The sequence below is a fragment of the Pungitius pungitius genome, chromosome 5, assembly GCF_949316345.1.
Source record: "Pungitius pungitius chromosome 5, fPunPun2.1, whole genome shotgun sequence".
NCBI classification, from domain to species: domain Eukaryota; kingdom Metazoa; phylum Chordata; class Actinopteri; order Perciformes; family Gasterosteidae; genus Pungitius; species Pungitius pungitius.
In genome coordinates this window covers 2,175,641-2,195,755 of record NC_084904.1, presented here as the reverse complement: position 1 = coordinate 2,195,755, position 20,115 = coordinate 2,175,641, and the positions used below count along the sequence as shown (strand labels likewise).

At 44.8% G+C, this 20,115-nt stretch overlaps 1 protein-coding gene across 1 annotated transcript; it reads left to right on the top strand.

Moving 5' to 3' along the window:
* Window positions 1–746: 746 nt before the first annotated feature.
* Window positions 747–19,101, top strand: pgm5 (phosphoglucomutase 5). The gene is made up of 11 exons (XM_037483649.2): window positions 747–1,274; window positions 3,072–3,234; window positions 3,320–3,466; window positions 3,589–3,714; window positions 3,879–4,069; window positions 4,741–4,895; window positions 10,513–10,628; window positions 13,025–13,160; window positions 13,985–14,168; window positions 16,719–16,856; window positions 18,032–19,101. The coding sequence occupies exons 1-11, from the start codon at window positions 1,017–1,019 to the stop codon at window positions 18,119–18,121; spliced, it is 1,704 nt and encodes a 567-aa protein (XP_037339546.2). The 5' UTR covers window positions 747–1,016; the 3' UTR covers window positions 18,122–19,101.
* The last annotated feature ends 1,014 nt before the right edge of the window (window positions 19,102–20,115 follow it).

Here is a 20,115-nt window from a genome sequence, read left to right as displayed (position 1 = left end):
TCGCTCATCTACAATTTAAAATATGCAATGTGCATGTATTTATCTTTGGATATTCAAAACTCACACAAAGAAATCCGTAATATAATTACAATCTAAACATAACATAAATAATTAAACAGAAACAATAAAGCATGTGTTCAATTAGATAAAGGTTCTATAGTTGCCCTTAGTGTAAATTAAATGTTCAGTTCTTTCTTCCAGCCACAAGGTGGCACTGTTCACCGCATCTCGGAGCGCTGCGCACCGCGGACTGCTGCAGCCTCACCTGCTCGCGTACAGCAGAAGAATGCAATGTCACAGATTATTTTCTTCTTCTTTTAAAAAAACAACAAAACAACCGCTCTAGCGCACTTGATAAATATCCTGCAAGAGGGCTGAACGACAGTAGAACGCATTACTTTTACAGGAGAAACAGAGGAGCTGTGATTTCCCACCTTTAAAACCTTTAAGTGTGACTGTGGTCACAGCTTACGCCTTCATACCGGCCAGTGTGCACAGACACGAGCAGTGTCCGGTTGCAGAAAGGGTCCCGACACAATCCCCCCCCGCTCCCGCCATCAGTCAACGGTCTATTTTTGGCCAGAGGCTCAGCTGATTGTGGGCCTTGAAGATTTTGGCCCTCCCTACTTCCCCCCCCCCCCCCCCCTCCTGTAGTCAGTTGTTCAGGCGTATTGGGAGAAGAGGGAGTTGTCTCACAGCTAGAGGAGAGTTTCGCTGAACGTTACTGAGGGACGTCCACATACAATTGGGGAGGGGATTTTTTTTCCAGGTCTTCCCCCCCCCCCCTCCCTTGTCCTACGCGGCGTGGGACAGCTTCCCCTCACGCGGTAAAGGCCCACCAGGACCACCTTTGTCCCGCGTGTCCTCCTCATGACACACGCGGCCGCTTCGACCCAGGGGCCCGAAGACCAGCCAACTTCACTTTGATCGGCGTCTGCGCCCCCCACGCTCCCCATCTCCACGTCACCCTCCCCCCCACCCCCAACCCCCCCTCGCTGGGCGCCATCAGAAGGAGGATGGAGACGAGCCCCATCCCGGTGCTGACGGTCCAAACCGCCCCCTTCGAGGACCAGCGGCCCGGCACCAACGGGCTGCGGAGGAAGACGGCGGTGTTCGAGGGGAAGAAGAACTACCTGCAGAACTACATCCAGAGCGTGCTGTCCTCCATCGACCTGCGGGACCGCCAGGGCTGCACCATGGTGGTGGGCAGCGACGGCCGCTACTTCAGCCGAGCCGCCACCGAGGTGATCGTGCAGATGGCAGCTGCGAATGGGGTAAGGAAGAAGGGGAGGAGGGGGAGGGGGGGGGGGACAGGCCTGACCACCATAGACCCACAGAGACTAGGAAGCATTTGTTCCAGTATATCAACGTGCTGGGACCCTCCCAACTAGTGGAGCTAAAGAGGCACATTAATGTGTGGTAGTGTGTCTTTAGAAGGAATCGGTGTCAAAGTGTGACTGTATTGGAATGAAGAAAAGGGGGGGGAAAATCCACTAAATGAACCCCAATGAAGTGGCGACAGTTCAGGATGTTCCTATGCTGTAGTCCAAATGGGTCATGAGATGATTACCAGTGAAGACAATAAGATACGTTTAAAGTTATATTTCTTCAAGCCTTAACAACTCAAATATAAATCATCAAAGTCAGAGAAGTGGAAAATCCCTCTTCCATTGATCTGCTCTAAACTCATATTGACACATACCGTATCTTTTTATTAAGGGGTCACCAGCAAATAAAAGAAGGGAAGCACTGCTATATGTGATCCAAGCTAACTTATTAGGCACAGAACTGTGGTTAGTAGTTTGTTACAAATCTTTATTTTTTTAAAACCTTGGCTGGTTAGTTGGTTGCTTTATATTTTTTAATCCCAATTGTACAATGACATCACATATCCACATATTGCATTGCATAGTTGTTCAACGTTTAATCTTCATACAAAACGTAACGCTTCAATCTAGGGAGTCGTTTTTATTGACGCCTGTCCGAAAAAAGGTGTCAAGTGTCGACGGTAGATACATTTAAAAAAAAAAAACACTACTGGATGACAGCGAGAGAGAACGAGGGGCCGTGTTAAAACGCTCGCTCTGAGGTCGCTCTGTGATTGGTTTGGAAAGGCTCCAAAGGAAAATCTGAAGGGGAAACAACTTGTTTTTGAGATCAATCCGTTTGGTTTTTTTTCTGCTGGCCCAGCCAAGTGTCTCTCTGCGTCAGCCTTATCAGCACTTCCATCCATCCTGCCCCCATCTTCCTGTCGACGTAATGTTCCGTTCCGCCCCATCCAAGGCCAAGCTCCGTGCTTTGGGGATCCCCTGTCATACGACAGCCAAGTCTCTCACACCAGTAACTAAATAAAATGTAAACATAGCTGGGAATAGCGGATGGATTTGTGTTCTTTGCACCAATAATCCGAAGGCTAAACGTGTTTCTGAGAGAACACGTCTCGCCGTAGTCCCTCTTTTGTCTTTTCTTTATATACTCATGCAACATGCCCGGATGCTGGGAGGATACATTCCTCTCCAGTGAGGATACTTTTATTTTGAATAGCTGATATGCGGGGGAATTATGGGACGTTGGTGGTATTACCACTTTAAGAGTAGCATACAAAGTATAAATAGAGAGTGCAGCTCTGTTATTTAGCCCCCCCTCTTGAGGCGGATCGTTTTGCTGTTTTAAAGCTGCCTGTCAGTTGGTCACCTGTAGAATTATGCGCCGCTTTCAGCCAGTGTTTAGTTTTAGAACAAGTTGGATGAACAGATGGGCTCTTGAACTTCAGGTCAGCATAGTTGTTTTTCTTCTTCTTCTTCTTTTTTTTGTGTCACAACGAGCACAAGAAACTCATCCCTGACATCACTTTTTAATTGGGTTAAAACATTTTTAAAAGTGTTTCTAAACTAAATCTTATAAATGAGTAATCACTTTAGGAAGTGTGTATTTTAGACACTTGTTTAATTGCATTTTTATAGCTAGCTGACTAAACTAAATTAACTTTGACAGCCCTACTTTTTATAAAACAGCCCGATGTGCTGCTGACGTAGTATCTCCCCCCCCCCCCCCCCCCCCCCCCCGTGCAGATTGGCCGCCTGGTGATCGGTCACAACGGCCTCCTGTCCACCCCCGCTGTGTCCTGCATCATCAGGAAGATCAAGGCCATCGGCGGGATCATCCTCACAGCGAGTCACAACCCCGGAGGCCCCGCCGGAGACTTCGGAATCAAGTTCAACGTGGCCAATGGGGGTGAGCACAAGAGTTCTTTTTTTCTAACCAGAGAAAAATGACCACCGCACTAAAACATTCACGTCCGTCTTCCTCTGCGTGGCAGGACCCTCTTCGGACACAGTGATGGAGAGGATCTGCCAGGTGAGCCGGACGCTCGAGGAGTACGCCATATGTCCCGACCTCCGCATTGACCTGTCCAGGCTGGGAAGACAAGAATTTGACCTGGAGAACAAGTTCAAACCTTTCAGAGGTACATAGTAATACAAAGTGGCGGCTTGGCCCTCTCTTGAATACGTTCGGACACGTTGCCGTTGCACTAAGAATCTCTCTCTCTCTCTCTCTCTCTCTCTCTCTCTCTCTCTGTGTTTCCAGTGGAGATCGTGGACTCTGTTGAGTTGTATCTACAACTGCTGAGAAACATCTTCGACTTCGACGCCATTAAAAGTCTTTTCACGGGACCAGATCAGCTCAAGATCCACATAGATGCCATGAACGGAGGTCAGACCGCCCCCCCCCCCCCCCCCCCCCTCCTCTACCTCACGCCGCCCCCCCCCCCCCCCCCCCTCCTCTACCTCACGCCGCCCCCCCCCGAGCTGTCGTACACGCCGGTTGGAGATTAACCCCGTTTCTGTCTTTTCTCCGCCGCTCATGTCGCGCTGCAGTGATGGGCCCCTACGTGCGCAGGATCCTGTGTGACGAGTTGGGAGCTGCCGCTAACTCTGCCGTCAACTGTGTCCCCCTGGAGGACTTTGGTGGCCGACCTCCGGAGCCCAACCTGACCTATGCCACGTCTCTGGTAGATGCCATGAAAGGAGGGGACTTTGGCTTTGGAGCTGCATTTGACGCGGATGGAGTAAGGCCTCTTTATTTCTACAGTCTTACAACCTTTCTGGAGGGGATCTTTAATGCTTTTTAATGCCATTTTAAGCATTTATATGTCCCATATCGAATAGGCTTTTTTATATTGCAGTAGAGGAACAACAAGGCCTTTAGTTTTCTACCTTAAAGGCAAAACAGAGCACAACCATGGTTTTTTAATAACAGAACTACTACCATTTCTTCTTTTTCGATTATGACTAAATCATTGTCATTAGGCTCCACCCATAGACACCAGGGCGAGCCTTATTTATTTCTTATTCATTGTTGTATGCTCATTGAGGAAGACAAGCAATGGAGCTGAATAATTCTGTATTCGTGATGATCCAAGCAGCTCACTTTTTCCACCATGGCGTCCAATAGCCATTTCCATTGTGTACACACACACACACACACACACACACACACACAAACACACTCGCCCACACACGATGCATTGAGACTGTTGGATATGTATTGAATGTGTTGTATTCAGAATTATTAGGACAATAAAGGAGCCTATGAAAAAGAGAGATAAGCTAGGATCCATTTATTGTGAATTAAGATAAAGTCAAATGTAGAAGATCACCAGCTTCTTCTTTGTCAAGTGTATGATCACTTTATTACGGTAAGCTGACCTTCTATTGTATTCCACTGTGACGTCGTCAGGACCGGTACATGATCCTCGGAGAAAAAGGCTTCTTTGTGAACCCGTCAGACTCGGTGGCCATCATGGCCGCCAACCTCTCCGCCGTCCCCTACTTCCGACAGCTGGGAGTCAAGGGCTTTGCCAGAAGTGTTGCCACCAGCGCGGCCCTCGACAGGTACAACACACACTCACACACACACACACACACACACACACACACACACACACACACACACACACACACTCAGTAGATCTGAAGTGTCCAAGGATAACATTTTTATCAGTGAGTGGAAGGAGGCATGAGACAAACGCTTATTTGTCACTGGATAACTGGTCAAACAGGATTTCAAGGGGTTTTTCCCGCTCTCATCACACCACCCTGACCTCTCCATGAGCTCCTGCATTATGAATGTGACTGTGAGATAAAATAGGAAGTGTCCTAGCTAAGGAATCTAGAATCAAAAATGTGTCTGTGTGGAGGGGGGGGGGTCTCTTCATAATTGTATTCATATGCATGATACAAATTGTATTCACCATACTGTAATCATTGTGAAACTACTGTGATAAGCCACAAGAAGTTCAAATTCAGATTTCCTGTAAAATAGTCTCCCTCCATTGATTTCACATCATTTATAATGAAATATGCAAATACATCTTATTACATGCATGTTCTAATTAGTGAACATCACACTATTCTTCATATTAGTTTTGGACACTGCCAGGAAACATTTAGTATATTATTAAGTCAAATAGTTATATATAAACAGGACTCTGCCAATCCTGATCTCTCTGGGTTTCACTGCTGCAAGTGAAGCTTAGATATCTGAAGTAGGATGTTACATCACAGAATTATTGGTAAGCCTAGTAGAGGCACCATCACAGGCACACACACACAAACACACACACAAACACCACACACCACCACACACTTGTGTGGCGTTGTGCTGCTCCTCGCCTAAGGCTCTGTCTTATGATGCTCAACTGAAATAATGATCCCAATGAAGAGCTGCTCGAAAGTTCTCCTCTAAGTGGCTCCCATGTGAGCCTCGCCCCATCACACACACACACACACACACACACACACACACACACACACACACACACACACACACACACACACACTGGCTTAGACCCGATACACACATGTCACTTCTACAACCCTAAGCCATGGCCCCCTCGTAGAGCTCACACACACACACACACACACACACAGACACACACACACACACACACACACACACACACACACACACACACACACTCTCCTACTGTAGATGAAATGGCCTTTTTATCAGTTAAAATGAAATGTCTCCTTCAAACCTCTCCTTCATATCTTTTTGTTAATTTGATCAGAATTTGCCGTTTTTTAACTGATTAAGGCCTAAATCTAATTTCCTGGAATCTCAGTTGGGCAATCTTGTCAAATTCCTGAGGAGTTAAAACTACCTTGGAGAAAGATCTCTATTATAGATAATACATACATTACAGATAATATCACGCTGTTGGCGTTCTGAAGAGATTTTGTTTAGAAATAAATTGTAAGATTTTCTTTCTTCATCGCCTTGTTGAACCCAGTGCTCAAGGGTATGTGGGCTTTTGCACAGCATACCTTCCCCCTCACTTATCTGACAGGTACCGGCATTGTAGCAGGACGGGGTCACTTTGTCTCATTTCATAACCAACACTCAAGCTCCTAATGTAACCCCTGCAAGCAGCATTTACACATGTGCATGTGTTCGACAATCTCCAGGGAGTGCCCGAAGGGCCTGGCGGTGTGTTGTCGTTCCTCTGGAGTCCGCCCAATTGTCGGCCTTTTTAGGAGAGCGAGTGGCCGCCGTGTGTGTGTGTGTGTGTGTGTGTCTGTGCGCGGTGTGTTTAGACGGAGCGGCCCTCCCTGCCGCGTGTTTATGCATAGTCAAGCAAACTGTGTTATAAAACGCCTTGATAAATGTACTGGTGTAATGACAGTGTGCAGCTTTGTGTGACCGGAGGGAATAGAGGGAAAAAACACGGCGGAGGGAGAGAGGGACGCGTGTATCGGGGGTTCAGATGGACAGGGGGACAAAGTCACAGGTGTGAAAAGGACTGTCCATATGCGCTGTGTAGCTCTCTGTGCAAATACAACAAGTTACGGCTGATGCAGGGGGGGGGTTCAGGCTTTGGAGGAGGAGAAGAAAACATCAGCCTCTCCTTTACCCGCTTGAGGGATGGAAGGATGGAGGGATGAGAGAGGGCGGAGCTGCCGCTGTGCCCGTTACCGAGACAGCGTCTGACTTGTTGTCCTGAATCCCCGCGATCGGCACGGCAAAGCAGAGGGGGGGGTCGGGGGGGTCACATTTGGTGATCTCCACCGTATGAAGGACGGGTAAAGGGATGGCTTCACAACAAAAAACAGATGGCAAATGTGGCTGAAAAGCCCAGCATGCAACATTAACACAAACATTTAGGAATCCCCTGCATACGAAAGAAACCTAAAGAGGTCGGAAGTCTTTAGAAGAACCGCAGCTGCTCCCCTGGGACAAAGTGAGGGCCTATTAGATAGCAATATTTATCAGAAGTGTGACAACGTTAGCACAAAACAGTGTTGGCAACAGCAAGGAGCATTTACAGAAATTCGCTCAACTTTATTTCACATTCTGCGCCACCAAGGCGACATCTTCAGCGTACTTCCGTTTCTTCGGTGAAGTCCAGTGAGGTTTCGGGCCAAGGGGAACGTTTGAAGCCCGAGTAAAGCTCCGGCGTGCTGTACTTTCTGTCTGAATGCCAGCCGAAAGCTTTTAAGATCACGCTGAGCTCTCTTCAGAGGGGGAGGTGAGGAGCGAGGGCACTGTACGCTATGTTTGGTAAGATATCGAGCCAAGGCCAAAACGCTGGCAATATTTCACCGTGGAGATTCTTCATTCCTCACGTTACCCTTTTCTTTACCCTGATACACACCAGACAGAGACAGAGAGAAAGCAAAAGAGATTTTGGTTGATGAGCGTGTAACTTCAGCGTTGAGGGAGTTGCCTTCCCTTCAGCCTGTGGGGGGGGGGGGGGGGAAGCATCCTTTTCATCACATCTTGTGACCTTTTTCTATCTATTCTGTTTGTTCCGTTTCATATTGTCAAACAGACCTGCAGAATACCTTTTGTTTTGGGGTAGTAGCCTCATTGCTTGTTGCAGTGATTTGCGGGGGGGGGGGTTCATTTGTGGACAATTCAACACGTCTCTACCACGTGGTCCCTGATGTCACAGTAAGCAGGACAGAAAATCGCGTAATCCAAGTGGCCCCCATTGTCGCTTTTTCATTGCTATATCAAACAATACAGCACCAGGCCTCTTACCAATTGTATGTAAAAGCCAGATTTGATATACAAATAAGACTTTTTGGTGTAAGAATTGTCATGAAGTTCAATCGACATGAGACCTGTGATCAAAAATACAATCGGAATGAATAAATACAGCAAAAAACTTTTTTAATTAACCTTGTATCAGAATCCCTTTTAAAAAATGATGTTGAGGTTCTACCAGTGTGAGAAAGCGGATGTCGACCAACGTCAAAAGCTCACAGTTGAGAGGTCACACCTCCACACGAGGGGATCGAAGCACCAAATAGAAACCTGCCGAGTTTATTCCTCTTATGTCTGCCAGCATTTTTCTTCTTTTTTTTCACGGAGCCTGTGAAGATTCTCGATGGTGCTCGTTTCCCTTTGTGAGTTTGCCTTCTGTGTTTTCAGTGATACGATGCCGTTCGGTTCAGTTGAAGCTCATTTAGGATTCCTAGGATTTCTTCTCACTGTTTGGCTTCCGCACTGCAGCACAAACGGAGTTCTGGTGCCGTCTGTTTCGGCGCTTATGTTGCTGCTCTGAGGCTCTTCGGGCCAGAGTTTCTGTTTTCTTGTAGGAATGCCAGACTTTCCGTTCCAGCTCTCGCTTCCCCAGAGGGGAATAAAGTTGGTTACTCTTATTTGGTTATTTATCCCGTTACGTAAACAACTGTGCTGGGCACTGAGGAGTTTATTTATGTGCACCAGGATTGTGTGGACGTGCACAACCCAGAAACCCACCCACATCCGTGTATTTATTGCACTGTGATTTCCGGGTCCAACAACTGTTTTGTTGTGTTGATTATTTTCTTCCATCCATTCTTCGTTGCGTCCTGGGAAGTTCACATCTTGCGGCAGTTAGAAGGTGTCGATGATGCGGTTGAGGAGGGATGGATCAACGACGACACTGAGCACTCTTCTTTCTTGCAAGAATGGGCACGTTTATAATACAATAACACAATATAATATTAAGACATTCCCTTCCCTCTCATCTGTTCCTCACAGACACAATCCACTTTCCCCTGCATACTTTTTTTTATTTGTCTTAATGTGAAATAATAATAATAATAATATTTTTGGTTCTTATTTCATGAGTTTCATAAGCTGTATGGTAATCTAATACTACACTGGACAGTAAAAATGTCATTACAAACTAATGATTTTTGCTGGCATTCAACAGCTTCAGCTCCTATTAGCCACGAGGAATGAAGTCAGGATTCCGAAATGCTGAGGACAGATTCTTCTGGTGAAACCTCAGCGCCATTTCTTACCACCAAAACAACCCCACATAGTCAGTAATCAAACGATTGTGTATCGTACTATTATTAATATGCCTAAAAGCAGTTTTATTTAAGCGTGGCTTAAGTGACGGCTTAATATGCAACTCCAAAGCAACACAAACATATCCCGTGATTCGCATGATGAATGTGTCGGTGATTATGATGAATCCTCACTTCTATTTTCAGCTTCTAAGGAAAATACACAGCTCTCAATGGCTGCTAAACGCTCCTCTGAGGAGTTGCCGTTTGGCTCTGAATAGATAGCATGCGGTGGGTTTATCAATCAGCTGGGAACAGTACTATGGGAGCATTAAGAGGGGTAAACTGACGCTTTTGGTCATTTGAACCACCGTTTGTTACAAAAATGTTCATTAAAGTACTGTTTAAAATATACGTTTGTACTATGTGCGTGAGGCCGTGCAATGTCCAACTCTCCCAGAGATCGGTGAACGCTTCAGATTCCAGAAAACAACATTTAGGACGTGATCTCGGTTTCCTTAGAAATAGCTATGAACCATGGCTGACCCACATGTCGTTGCCAAATGTAAATTGCCGTTTGATGTAGTGATATTAATTACTTTAGTTTAAAAATGGGTGGGAAAACCCAATGAAAATCCTCGTAACTGGTGGCAGCGAGAAGAGGAGGTGGGACTTGGCCTCCGTGTAAAAGTGCCAAGATATGATTTGGTTCATTATTTGATACTACATTATTATTTTTTCACGTTATCCAAATGTGTCAACCACCTTCTCAAGACGTACTGCTTTGTAATCATGTTACCTTTTCACTGACAGGTTTTCTTAGACTTTCTCTTTGGCCTTTTCCCCTCTTCCCTGATTCTTCGTGATGCCTCCTCTCCTCCAACATATTGCACTGTCTTCACCTTTATCCCTCCCCGGGACTCCGGGACATACACACATATCAACCTACATAGAAACTCACACACACACACACACACACACACACACAAGTCCATGGCTCAGGTTCAAAGCAAACATCAGCTAAAAGGTTAACTCACTTTGTTCCTGCTGCCTTCGCCTTATTAAGTTATTGGATGAGCTGCTGGCAGATTACGCTTGTCACACTACATTTAGTTTGCTTTATTTCAAAGGTCAGACGACTGTTTGTATCTCTGCATCAGAACTGAGAAAGACCGGTGTTTGATATTAGAGATAAATACACGGTGTGCTTTGTGCTTTCCTTTAGGGTCGCCAAAGCCATGAAACTGGCGCTGTATGAGACTCCCACGGGCTGGAGGTACTTTGGGAACCTGATGGATTCTGGGCGTTGTTCCCTCTGCGGGGAGGAGAGCTTCGGGACAGGTACTATCTCTTCTGCTGCAGCACACACTCACAACCCCAAAAACACGCTACTCATACACACTCGTAAAGACAGCGGAACACAAATGGGCCGGACGCGGCCCGCTGAAACACGCGTGTGTGGTACTTACGTTCGAGACGGTGTGAGACCACAGTTACTGGTGTGAAGGGGATCCAAGGGTTTAGTGGCTTTATCGGATTCCAGCACACGGCACAGTGGTTTTAATAAAGACAGTATTTGTGGACGGTTATTAAGGGGGAAATGATGTCATCCTTCAGGACAGGTGCATTGCCTGATGATCTTGCATTACGTTGCTGGTAAAACTTTTTTGCGGTGCCGTTTTGTCACAGCACACATGCAGCAGCAACACAGTCTCCATTACTTGAATTTTCTTTTCTTTTCTTTAAGCAGTAATAAGTTTAGTTGTAACAGCTTAGCCAGATTCTCTATTATAATAGATGAAAAAACATACTATAGTCGTCAAACCAAACACATTGTAGAGCATTCAACACACCCGCAGTGTTTGCAAAGAACTTTATGTATTATTCACACTTCTTTTAAATTGACAATACGTTTGAGCTGTCACTCGGCAGTCTGTTGCAGGCCTAGTGTTTGCAAAGCTGTGCATCCTCACTGCCTGCAGCTCCACAAAGCGTTGTGTAATAGATGTGAGGGCCGTGGCCCTGACTGCATGTGTAAATATTCCCCATTCTTCTGCTATAAAAGGAGAAAGGCTCCCTGAATGACTGCAACATGCGGACAAGCTTCCAGTAGCAACTTCTGTGAACGTAGAAGCACACGTACACGCTGAGAAAACATAAAACAACGTGTGTGTGTGTGTGTGTGTGGTCTGGTCCTCTCCACGCTTCTTCACCTCTCTTCAATCCCTCAACAGCTGTTTGGATTTCAGCAGTACAACTTTTCTCTTCTCTTTTCCACACTCCTTCTCCATCGATCCTTGTGCTTTTAAATGATCTCTGTCTCAAGAAAAAGAGGGAACAACGTAAAAAGGAAACGTCCGTAGGGATGAACAGCGTTAAAGGAAAAAGCTAGTCAAGTATTGAGGAGAAGGAAAAGAAGTGGACGGAGCAGCGAGCACGGAGGATGATGGGAGCTCACTCGTTGTCTACCCATGTAAGGCCAAAAGCTCAGAGAGCGTCCCGAGTACTAAATCGTCAGCGCTGTACGCCGCCCCGGCTCTTTACTGACTCTCACACACTTATTCAGGCAAACACTGAACCCTTTTTTTTTTACAAGTAAACATGTTGAGGTTTTTTGATTGTTGCCAGTTTTTGAAACGGTAATTCACACAGTTTAATGTCACCTCAAAAACATTGACATCTATGGCTCTGACTTTAGGACTTCCTTTTACTAAACGTCGTTTAATAACCCTCATTGTAACTTGATCTTAACAAGATAAACAGAGGCAATATTTACCCGTGTTGTAGGGAACTTTTTGCTCTTTGGTGGGACGATAATTCTGTCAGGGAGTACACACACAGAGGGATGGGGATTAAATGATGACAACTGTCATTTCCCCCCCGTTTCCTAACAGCTGTGTGCAGCCAGAGCCAGACCCCGGGGGGGGGCAAGGAGCTACACTTTGGGTGGAGAAAACAAAAGCGGAGAATTGTTTATGCTCCAACATAGACCTCGTGATGCGTCTTCCTGTGAAATAGATGTGCATGTAACTTTAAAATGACACCCGACCCAAGCTCTGCACCGGGGAAAACATTACGGACATGATCAATCATATTAAAATGTCAAAGTGCCCCCTTAACACATTTTACTTTTACTGTGCAGCTGTTTTTGAGAACAGAGGAATCGCTCCCAAGTGAAGGAGGCTGATCAAGGGTGTGAACTGCTTCTCTGGTTTCGTGTGTGTGTGTGTGTGTGTGTGTGTTTGTTTCGGGGTGTGTGTGTTTTAGGTTGATTTAGGACATTTTTCTGGCTTCACCAAGCCCAAGCAGTGTTCACAACGTTGACATTTTGGTACACCTGCTTTAGATGAATACTACGCCAAATGCGACTACCATTTTACATGGGGTTGTTGTGAACTGTTGGATTACTACCCTGTTGTATCAAAAAATGACAGGATTGCAAATCTTGTTAAGTATTTAGCTGGAGCCAGGATACAGCCACTTTAGCTTAGCATTAAGACAAGGCCTGGTTCTGTACAAAAACACACCAACACATCCACACACCAGTATGAAGCTGATGGGGGATACACTCAGCAAGCCATATTCTTTTTTCCTGGAAAATATATTTTTAATTCATAGAGAACAGCTACCCAGAACTGAGAGTTGAATTTGATTAAAACCTTTAGCTAAGGATAGCCGGGTTTTTTTTTTTGTAGCCTTAATTAGTTTATTAAGAGTGTGTTTTCTTTCTTCTCTAGGTTCAGACCACATTCGTGAGAAAGACGGACTGTGGTCGGTGCTGGTGTGGTTGTCCATCATAGCCTCCAGGAAAAAGGCCGTGGAGCAGATTGTCAGAGAACATTGGGACATGTTCGGACGCAACTACTTCTGCAGGTAATAAATAAAATAGTAATAAAAGACATTCCCTGATTATGGAGCTCTCGTAAAGGATTTAGTCTGTGACTTTTTATCTGTTGTCTCTTCATTGGTCTAGCTACATTACTACTTTCCATGTTGGAATCATTATTGAATTACTCTCAAGCCCTGAGCTTGACTTTGCTTTTCCCTAAAGTCTCAATCCTTTGTATCCCTACCACCAGCCAAATATGTCTCCAAGGCCTTCACCTTCGTCCATGTCTCTTGCAGTCCTCCTCCCTGGTTGTCGGTTGTTCTTATTTTAACTTCTCCCCTGTGACAGGCAGAGATAGTTCCTGCAGTCACTGTTGCCACTGACAGTTGCTGCAGCTTTTCATGTTCCCACAGAGCGCGTGCCTAGTTCCATGTCCATTTCCCACAACGTGAAGATGGAGAGGCCCCAAAAAGTCTTAGTAATACAAACATCTGTCATAATCCTGATGAAAAATCACCCTGTGTCACGGTTTGGGTCCTCTTCCTGTCTTATTTTGTAGTTTTCTTGTGTCTCGTGTCTCTGGGTGAGCTTCACTTCCTGTCCTGTCATGTGATCGCCTGATTGCTTCCACCTGTGTCCAATCACCTGCACCTCCCTTGTGTATTTAAGCCCCGTGTGCCTGTTGTCCCTTGTCGCGTCATTGTCTACGTCAGTCGTTGTTGGTGCACGTCTCAGGTTGGTCAGAGAATAAAGAGCACCGTTTTTGAGAATCCTGCGTTTTGGGTCCTGCCTCCTTCCGCAACCTGCTCCAGCACCCCGGCACCTGACACCCTGGCCTTTTTTTTTTTTTTTTTTTGGTTCTTGTCAGGTTTGATTACGAAGGCCTGGACCCTCGCGCAGCCTTTTACCTGATGAGGGATCTGGAGTCGGTAATCTCAGACAAAGCATTCACCAGCCAGAAGTTTGCTGTGGGAGAACACGTGTACAGCGTGGAGAAGGCCGACAACTTTGAGTACATCGACCCTGTCGATGGAACGGTGGCTCGAAACCAGGTCAGTCCGGGTTGAAAGAGGCTAGATAGAACATGGGAAAGAGACTCAGCCAATGAAATTAAAGAAGAGAGAAAAGAGTGTAATACAAACACTACAGATATATTAAACACCTGCTTAACTTCTCTGATAATTTAGCTGTATTAATAAAACTTGACTCGACCTACTTATTTTTTATTTTGGCTGAAACTGCTCATCCTGATATATGTCTCACTCTTTGTGTGATGGTTACCATTAAATAGCATGCAACTCCATAATTAAGATAAGTACTCTGATAAGTCCCCTCTGTGATAAACCCTCCTCTCCCTGTCAAGTTTATCCAGCTGACTCCCTCTCTTCTGTTCTGCCCCATTTCTGGAAATGTCTGGAAACTCATTCTTGGCGTCGACACTTCTAAGCCTCTGCCACGCCTTACGCCACACACACACACACGCACACTGTGCTGCACTGTCCGTCAGTATTCCCTGTGAACACATGCATACGTTTTCATGGCCTTCACATGCTCACGCTTGTGTGGCTGCAATCTTACCACAATGTACCTAAACAGCAATAAAGGCCACACTGTACCGCTGTGAATATTTCTCTGTGTTACCATGGTTACAGCAGCTCCACAGCTAGCTACTCAGTTGCCCCAAAATGTGATTTAACCTCAGTGGCAAATCCTCAGCATCCCAGTCAGCCCAGTGTGTGTTATTACCGTACAGCAAACATTCCTGCCAGGACAGAATTATATCAGCTGTCGTCTCACTTGCAGTCGCTCCACTGCAAGTGGGTTTAAAGGGGGGACAAGTTGGCACGTAAACACACACACACACACACACATACACACAGACACACACATGCAAACGACAGAGCATGGGGGATTTACACAGCAGTGGTATGGCAGCCTTTTATAGTTGACTGCTCCATTAATTCTGCATATCGGACACATAGCTGGTGGTAAATGGAAACAATAGCCAAAGAACCTACATAATACCCAAATGAAAATACTGCACTATTGGGAAATAAAGTAGGCCCATACACTACTGGGAAAATGCTCATGCACAGTTATGGAGGTTCGTCTGTACTATTGATGTTCATTTTTAAATAAATGTAAAACAAATAAGTAAATTAAAAGTTAGCCATTACTTCAAAAAAAGTCTCTAAATAACACCTAACTAGGGCAATTACTGCGATCTGATAATTAAGCTAGATGCACATTTTTGTAAACAACTGGGGCTTCATTTAAAACAAAATTTAAATACCGAATCGGTGAACAGATTTAAGTTGATATAAATAGGCTTTTCCCATGGACAGATTACATCTTAGAGAAAGCTATGTAGAGTGTGGTGGGGATTTGTGCATAATGTCCTTGTTTGGTTAGCCAGAATGAAGAAGTTTGGAGGTCTGTCTCTTCCTCAACTTCGTATGTAGAGTGTTTAAACTTCTATGCCACAATAATAGTTATCTAGTAAAACATGTCAAAATGTCATCGCTCAATTTGACTTGAAATGTACTACATTTGGCCCGTGTATAAGTAGATAGAGGGAGACAGACATGCACAGTCTATGGCTGGAATGCGCTCCACTGAACTTTGAAGCAGGCATTAGTCAGCCTCCCGATAACTGCTCCTCTATTGTTAGAGATGAGCTGACACACTCACACATAGATAGACACAATGGCAGCAGGACGGACATCTTTCATCATCACTGTCTCTCATCACTGTGGCAAAGGTACACTCCTGAGATAAACTCATTATGAGGAGGGCTCGACTTCACTTTTACTCACACTGTCAATAAACAATGTCAATATCAAGACACAGTAGCCCATATTTTTCAGCCCTTATGATGAAATTATTATGTTTTTGACAAAGCTTTTGGACAATTAATGTCAATTACATTTTACGTATTCATGCTCCTTGCTTTTTTTCCTCCAGTGGGAAAAGGGAAGAGGCCGTGTGGCATTTAGGATGAAAGTCGTCACACTCCATCAGTCAAAGGGTCTTATCTTGCTTACGTCAGGTAGTAGGAATTGTGGTTGGCTAGGTATGAGGAGGGATTTGCACAGTAGACTTCTGCTGTTAACTCTTTGAACCTAACTTAATCCAAATCTATGAACGTCATCATTTTATAAAGTTTCTTTTTACTGAACACAAGTGGTTTTTATGCCCTTTCAACATAAAATACCTTACTACTAGGGGGGCAACAAGTTTGGCCACTGTCCCAACAAACCACATAATGACATCTAGCGGATGTTTGAAGTTACTGCACATCAGACCTTCATTGTCTTCACAGACTCTTTGACCATTCTTCCTGTTTTACATCAACAGTGTTGCCAATGTTTGCATGATCGAACAACGATGAATGATGCTGTCTAAATTTTAGGAGTGTACACACTTTCAACACGTCTGATACTAAAAGTGTTGTAACACGTAGTTCTAAGTCTACTAGTTAGAAGCGCTAATAGAATTCTTTTAGTCATTTTCAGAATTTCTATAAGAAGATGTACCATGCGCTGAATCCCCAAAACCAACCAAACAGTGGATGATGTGAACATTGCTTTTTGTGTTTCTAGGGCTTAAGGATCGTCTTCACTGACGCGTCCCGCCTGGTGTTCCGGATGAGCGGGAGCGGCGGAGGGACAGGTGCCACCATCCGCATATACGCCGAGAGCTTCGAGAGAGACCCCGAGAGACACAGCAGAGAGACACAGGTACAGGGAGAGTGGGACGGTGTGCGAGCGAGACTCTGACTCAGCGATTCTGTCTGTGCACACAAAGGCTTTGTCTAAATCCAGTCTTTTGTTGTGCAGTAGTCTGCTATTCAAGCCCCATAAAATGGATCATATAAAATCTTTAATGATATGAGACAGTAGCAGAAGCAGCTTGTCTGTATACATTTGATTCCGTAATATCCATAATATATTTACAATTGGCACACCATTCTTTGAGTGATGAGATACATTTCAGACCCCTACGAACTTTGATCATTGGTTTCGTATTGGATTGAACCACGAGAAACGATTCCAATGATGGGTGCAGATACTGGCGTGGTAATGCAGCCTGAGCTGTGAAATGCCAGCCAGTTGACCTGTAGACTTTGGAGCGATAAGAAACAATAGCTTCTGATGTGGCTATGAATGTTGGAGTAGGCTTGGTGTACTTTAACCATAGCCAGGGGCCGTAAAGCTGCAGTCGTGACGGCGAGGCACCCTCATTTAGGTTTGGCAACCTACCATCGCGCTTCACCAAACAATGCGCCCTTAAGGTCGTCCCATGCCCTTCTATCTACAAGTCAAAACGGGACCAGCGATGTCTTCATACTTGAGACACAGTTTATTATTTCACTCACAAGACGCAGCAAATCCTACACTACTACTGCACTGTACTTGAGTTTGTATGCCTACTCGATGCTATGTGCTATGCCAAAAGGTGTATGCGTGGGTGGGTGTTGTTTATCCAACACACCCCCCCCCCCCCCCCCCCCTCTGTGTGTGTTCAAATCAACACCGTAACGCAGAACTTATCTATGTTACACCACCATCCCCCAAATAGTTTGAATGAATCATCTCCAGCAAATAACAGTAACCGGTTGACAAACGAGGTTAATGCCTGAAACAGGGGCAAAGTCAAACTTAAGTTATGCATCCTGGCATCTGTTGAGCTATTGGTTTACCAACGCCGTGTTCTTCAGGCCCCCGAACCCGCATGACGTCTACCATGCATGTGCTGTGTTGCGCAACAGAGCAAATGACAAGGTCTGCATGAAGGTGGACTCGTTAACACTGTAATTTAGTGTGACAGCCTCAAATGTAGGATCAATGCTCTCATAGTCTGATATTTATGTTGTGAAAGTAGAGGATGAGGTATTATAATGTGTTCGCTGCAGGTGGTGCTGGGTCCTCTCATCGCCATTGCCCTGAAGATCTCCAACGTCCACGAGAGGACAGGCCGCCGCGGCCCCAACGTCATCACATGAGCCTCCAGCTAAACACTCACACGCACACATGCATCTAGCTGCTCACACACGCAAAAAAAAATAACTTTTCCCAGGCTTAAATCCATTCTCTGTAGCTTAATGGTAATTTTTTTTTCTTTTTCCTTCTCCCAATGATGACTAAGCTGAGGGTGCTTATCTCTCAAGAAGGAAACACAGGGTTCTCCTTGTTGTTTATTGACCATTATCATCAGTCAGCTATCAAAAACATAGAGTTAGTGTCCAAACCATGCAGGCCATTTCATTTTTGCCATGAATTGACAAAGGAAAAGACGGCAAACATATTGAGTGTTAACGTTTGTGGATTGCAGTTATAAAGATTTATTGACTAAGGAAGCCTGAGAGATCTTGTTTTAATTCTCAGTGCAGTGTTTGCTTGACATATTGCTTGTACGCGTCCTCTCATTTATGTCGATCTTTTGACCATTTAATGCTGAAGTAATTAAACCTTTTAAGAAGTGTAACATAAAACAGGCGTGACATCACAACTTATATGTCAGTCAAATTGTCAGACTTGTGTTTTATAGATAGGGAGGAAAAAAAAAAACATATTTTAGGCATCTTTGCTAATCTGGGTTTTGCTTTTATTTGTCGGTTTAGCAATGACATATAACCATATTTGAATATATCATTTTTTTTTTTACCCAAATAAACTTTTTTTTGTGTGTGATATTTGCCTTTTTTAATTGAAACAGACAGGCATAATGGGGACAAATATCAGAACACATGAGATATGTTGCCCATTCCCAGATTTTAATCAAACATCCTTCACAATTAGAAGCGCCACGTTGTGCGGACGCCGTGTATTGCTTGTCGCTTGAATATCCTCATGGAACAGGCAGCACCTGCTTCGGATTCAAGTGTGAAATGCGTTGAAGCTGTTGAGCTGTGGAGATAAGAAATGAAGAGGGTTGATCTTTACAGGCTCTGAATGGGTCACAGAGAGCAGGAACTAATAAACACACTTATTGCCGTCATCTTGAATTGAGGAGGTGCCAGTGGATATCCTCCAGGATGTGATCACTCAGTCAGCCAGACATCACCTGTCAGCTTTTACAGGTTATTGCTCCATCCGCCTGTTTCACAACGCCAGGCTTGTTTCTGAGGTTCGACGAGGGGTCAATGCCAGTTTGTCAATGTGTCGCTATAAGACGACGGTTTACGCTTTAGCTGAAATTGTTTGTCTTAATGGGTGATTTGCGCATTAATGTAAACAAGCCGCACAGTTGAATTGTGGCTCCACCGTTATCTTTATTGTGCTGAACTTTTCAACTGCGTTGTCAGGAGTGTGCTTGAGAGAAAAACCCTAATCTCCCATAACAGTCGGTCAGGACATCGTGGTGTGTTTTTTGATACAGTCTGTGTGTCTCCGTAAACATGCACAATTTCAAACGAGTCACTGGGTCCATTATGTATATATATCTATTAGGGCCGGGACTTTAGCGCGTTTATTACGATTAATTAATTACAATGTGAATTAAGATTAATTAATTACACAAAAAACACATTAAACATTTTTTACGCATTTTTACACTTATTTTTTGCACCGCGGGACGTTTCTCACTGGATGAGTTTCGGAGTGCCGATTATACTGGAGCACCAACTAGCGTTCATGACTTCAGACAACAAACCACAGTGAACATGAACGAAGAAGCTGACGAGACCGTGTCGGGTGGCCCCGTGAATGGGAAATCTTATTATAATAAACACACGGATGGAAGCGTCGATAAGAGCGTGGTTGTGTGCAAGCTGTGCAACAAGGAATTCACATCGAGCCTTAAGTATCACCTCAACGCAACACAATTAGCAGCTAGCGTGGACGTTAGCACGACCCGAATACAAGGACCCACACCCAACCCACACTGCACCAGATGACTGGTTTAAGGACCAGGGTAACTAAGTCCACGTCTGAAAAAATAACCAATGTTCTGAATGTACTTGAAAGTATTGGTCTACTTAAAAAAACATTACAGAAG

Excerpts from the sequence above, each read along its gene's own strand:
- pgm5 (XM_037483649.2), top strand. The coding sequence starts at position 1,017 with ATGGAGACGAGCCCCATCCCGGTGCTGACGGTCCAAACCGCCCCCTTC. Across the intron at positions 3,235-3,319 it reads GTTCAACGTGGCCAATGGGG|GACCCTCTTCGGACACAGTG; the intron begins GTGAGCACAAGA and ends TCTGCGTGGCAG. Across the intron at positions 4,896-10,512 it reads ACCAGCGCGGCCCTCGACAG|GGTCGCCAAAGCCATGAAAC; the intron begins GTACAACACACA and ends GCTTTCCTTTAG.